Source organism: Echinops telfairi, unplaced genomic scaffold (assembly GCF_000313985.2).
Source record: "Echinops telfairi isolate 266 unplaced genomic scaffold, ASM31398v2 ScPeMD7_6;HRSCAF=24_0, whole genome shotgun sequence".
Taxonomy (NCBI): domain Eukaryota; kingdom Metazoa; phylum Chordata; class Mammalia; order Afrosoricida; family Tenrecidae; genus Echinops; species Echinops telfairi.
Window position 1 is genome coordinate 12,785,365 of NW_022103902.1, and position 3,989 is coordinate 12,789,353.

The 3,989-nt window shown below is 49.6% G+C and overlaps 1 protein-coding gene across 1 annotated transcript in view; it reads left to right on the forward strand.

The window, feature by feature from the left end:
- Positions 1-2,153: 2,153 nt before the first annotated feature.
- The window catches only part of TMPRSS7 (transmembrane serine protease 7), a 55,715-nt gene continuing 53,879 nt past the window's right edge, over positions 2,154-3,989 (forward strand). Inside the window, exon 1 of the mRNA XM_030884421.2 lies at positions 2,154-2,201. Within this exon, the coding sequence (XP_030740281.1) occupies positions 2,154-2,201 (48 nt within the window). The remainder of the gene's footprint in view (positions 2,202-3,989) is intronic.

Genomic DNA, 3,989 nt, shown 5'->3' on the forward strand with positions numbered 1-3,989 from the left:
CCTTCATGAGCTAAATCTCAGAGGTAGACCACCATGCCTTTCTTCCTTGTCGGTCTCAGACTGGAAACTCTGCTGACCTGTCCAGCATGGATGGCCCTGCTGGTATTGGAAATACCAGTGTCCCAGCACCCAACACCATAGCAACATAAAACCCATCACAGTACAGCAAACCAACAGATGGTGGCAGGTTCTATCAGTTGGTGTATAAATACTACAGGAAGGACAGGCAATTAAAGACCTCCTTAAAAACGAATTCCATGACCTGATCACAAAGCCTAAGTCGTTTTATCAGTGTGAAAAATAATGTCACAAAACCCAGGAAGCAAGCTGGTAAAACAGGACACCATGTCTGTCACCTTGTGAGTTAGTTTATTGTGCCTACCTGGCTGATAAACACATGTGGGGTTAATTGAAGGGCGGAGGGATAAATGGCTTGGTGAACCTCACCTTTCGAGTTCTCGGGTCTCTTGCTTGGTGATGGTCGCACCAGGGTGCAGCTGCCTTCACCAGTTCCCTGCTTCAGCTTGCAAGGCTGACTTCCTGTAAGACATCCCTGAGGAGAAGCCACATGGACCTACCCCGATGCAGCCCTGGGTGCTGGAGCAGCCGTGTAGAGACCCCTGCCAGCACTGAGATGTTTACATGTTCACTGACTTGGTTTTCCTCCTGCAGTCGGCATCATTGCGTCTGTTTTGTGAGATGGAGGAGGACTTTGTGGATTGGTGTTGGACATAGGGGTTAATGGGTGAATATTGGACTTGTGGGCTTGGGCAGCACTGGGTTGGGATGTTTTCTTGATGCTCACTTAAAACCTTTATATAAAACTTTCTGTGGATTTGTGTCTCCAAAGTACCCAGACTAATACACCTTGTCTCTTGTTCTAATGTCATCAAATCTCAGGAAGGAAGCAACTCAACCACCTGCCGTGACCTTTCCTCAGAGTAGTGGTGTCCTGGGCTGAGGGCGGAGCATGTGAGCAGGGTTTCTCTTTTAACGTCCAGTGGTCCGCTTGCCAGCCACACCCAGAATGCACAGGGAAGCAAGAGCATGTGACAGGGACAAGAAGTGTCCCCGTCTGGGCGTGTCCAGATTTCTCTCTCTCCCTGCCTGTGCATGAAGGTGTCCTGGCGGCACTGTGGAATCAGCACAGGGCTCCGAATGGAAGATCAGTGGTTCAAACCCACCAGCTACCCTGCAGGAGAAGCATGAGGCTGCCTGCTCCCCTTCAGAGGGCAGGCTGGGAAACCCTATTCTGTCCTGTCGAGTTGCTATCAGACCGCATCAACTAGACGGCCCTGGGTTTGTTTGACGTTCAGGAAAACTCTAGCAGTGCCCTTCAGGGTGACCCCTTCGTATCACCCCTGGATCTAATTCAGATTGGCAACAGGAAGGCTCGGGGGACAGAGATGTAGGATTTAAAGCAGAAAAAAGGAAAGATGCTAACTCATAGTGACCCTATGGGACAGGGTAGAACTGCCCCTGTGGGTTTCTGAGACTGTAACTCTTTATGAGAGGAGACAGCCCAATCTTTCCCCAGGGACAGTTGGCGGTTTCAAACTGCTGGCCCTGTGGTTCCCAGTCCAACATGTACCCAGCAGGGCCCCACTGGGAAGAGCCTGCGTTTAAGAGGATGGCCTGTGGCTAGCAACAGCATGGGGAGGAACAGGGGAGAAGTCCTTTGGGTAGAGGGATTCAGAGCGCACACTGGCGAGAACTGGGGAATGGAGTTTGGGGGGCAGGCGTGCAAGGTGAGCCAGAAGAGAAATGGAGGGGAAGAAGCTCTCCAGAAGTAGCACTAAGGGTTTCTAATTCCCTTTGAAATTTTCTCTGGTAGATGCAGGCAAAACTCAGAATTTACTTACAAAGATTTTGGAAGGCTGGGCGGCCTTGACGCGGGGCTCTGAGGGGCCCTGGCTTGTGTCAGAGTTTCGCTATAGAAACCCCTCTCCTCACTGGGGACACAAAGCTAGGGGCGAGGTCCCTTTAACGTTTCCCATATAGCAACCAGGCAGCTTCAGTTTCTGACCTGGCCCCGGTGGAGGTAAACCGACTCCATTCTTCTGAAAGCTCGCTTGAATGCTGCCGCCACTTCTCCTCCGTGGAGAATGGAAGAGGGTGAAGCTGGCTTTGAGGTCCCTCGGAGCCCTTGAAAGATGGACAAAGGAAACAGTGACCCCATATCCAAGCCGGCAGATGTGAACGTAAGTACGTAGCTGCGGGAAGTCTTCTTTCTCCCTGGATGGCCACACGTCCTCGGCTCTGTTCACTAAACCCGACGGCAAGGCTTTCTGAAAGCCCAGAGAACCGTACGAACTACTTTATCTGTTGACCGCACTTAATGGAGTTTACAAATGCGAGCATGTTTTTAAGAGCTGCCCTTGGCAATCGAAGGGCAGCTGTTTTTCTGAAACTCCAGGGAAATTGTACTGATCATTGCACAAATTCCATTTTAAAATTTAATCAGCGCTAACTGAGACTACCTCTAAAGTGTTCCTGCATTTAAAGGCCCACTTCTACGCGCCCAGGCAGGTCTCTGGACTCCTTTCTCTCTTTCTTCGGTAGGTTGGGGGTAGTGGTGGGGTAATATTTGAAAGTAGGTGGGCGCTATAGATCAGCTCCTCTTCTACCTTGGGGTGATTGATCTCTTTAGAGGCGCCGACTTCATTCCCGCAGGCCCCATGTGAAACGAGATGTCGCCTCACTCAATTTCATCAGGATGGATGCACGTGACCTTTCACTGGAGGGGTTGACAAGGGTGTTTGGCAGAAAGAATGAGGGGGCCATGAATAATTAACTGGGTACTTGGCCACATAGCACCCCATTAATTGCTAGGATCAAACACTGGAAGTCGGGGAGCGTGAGGACGAGAGAACTCGTACAAAAAAAAGATCATTTGCCCCTCGAGCTGGTGTGCTAGGTTTTAAAAGGGAGCAGGGTTCAAAGGCATTTCGTCCCCAGAATGTATTTACCCTGATATGTATAAATCTCTCCTTCAAAGAGGCTAAACTCTTACATTCATTATTTAAGAATTCGCAGCATCCAGTGACAGTGGGTGTAGGAGCAAAAGGAAGAGAGGAGGAAGGGAGGCAGGTAAAGAATAGTTTCCTATTGCTCGGAACACTTTGCACATGGATGCACTTAAAGCAATCATCTGCTAATCTGTGTCCTCTATTGTTATCTTTCATTTTATTTTTTCGCCAATTTTTATTTTTAATTTACGGCTGGAAAATGAAGCCACGAATTTAGTGTTCAGTGGCTGCCTCAGAACCGCATGCGTGTGGCCCAATGGTCCACAAAGGGCGTTGCATCTCCACCTTGTAGCGCCATGCACCCATTGCTGTCCTCCACCACACAGGTCAACGTCTGAGCATTCCTGCTTTCTCCATGCCCCTGCTGGCTCAGGATAGAGCCCCAAAGGGGCCAGGACAACCATAAATGGGAAAAAATCCATTTCTGTGAGGAACTCACTTATTTTCTCATTTTTAATCCTGCCTCTGCCCAGGAAGAATTGATGGTGGGAGAGAACCTATGTAAAACAAGTGTTTAGAATGCAAACACTCTCTCACAGCTGAATCTATGAATGGACCCTCTTAGAGTACTAGCCTCTTAAGCTTTCCATCCAATCCTTGGTGGGGTAGTGGTGCATATTGGGTTGCTAACCGTTGCTAACCATAAGGTCAGTGGTTCAAACTCACCAGTGGCTGCATGTTGAGGCTTTCTACTCCTGTAAAATCGTACAGCCTCTGAAACCCCCACCCCCCACGTAGTTCTGCTCTGTCCTGTGGGATTCCTAGGAGTGAGAATCCACTCTGTGGCAGTGAGCTTACACTACAAGTCCTCTGTCTCCACACCGTGACCTTCAGGCCTCTCCTTCCCAGCACCCCCTGAGCAGAGCCAGGGAGGCGAGGAGCGAATCTGGGACCATTTCACGGGTATTATTCTGGTGATTATTGGGTTTCCTTATTTTGATTGCGTGACTGTGCAAATTA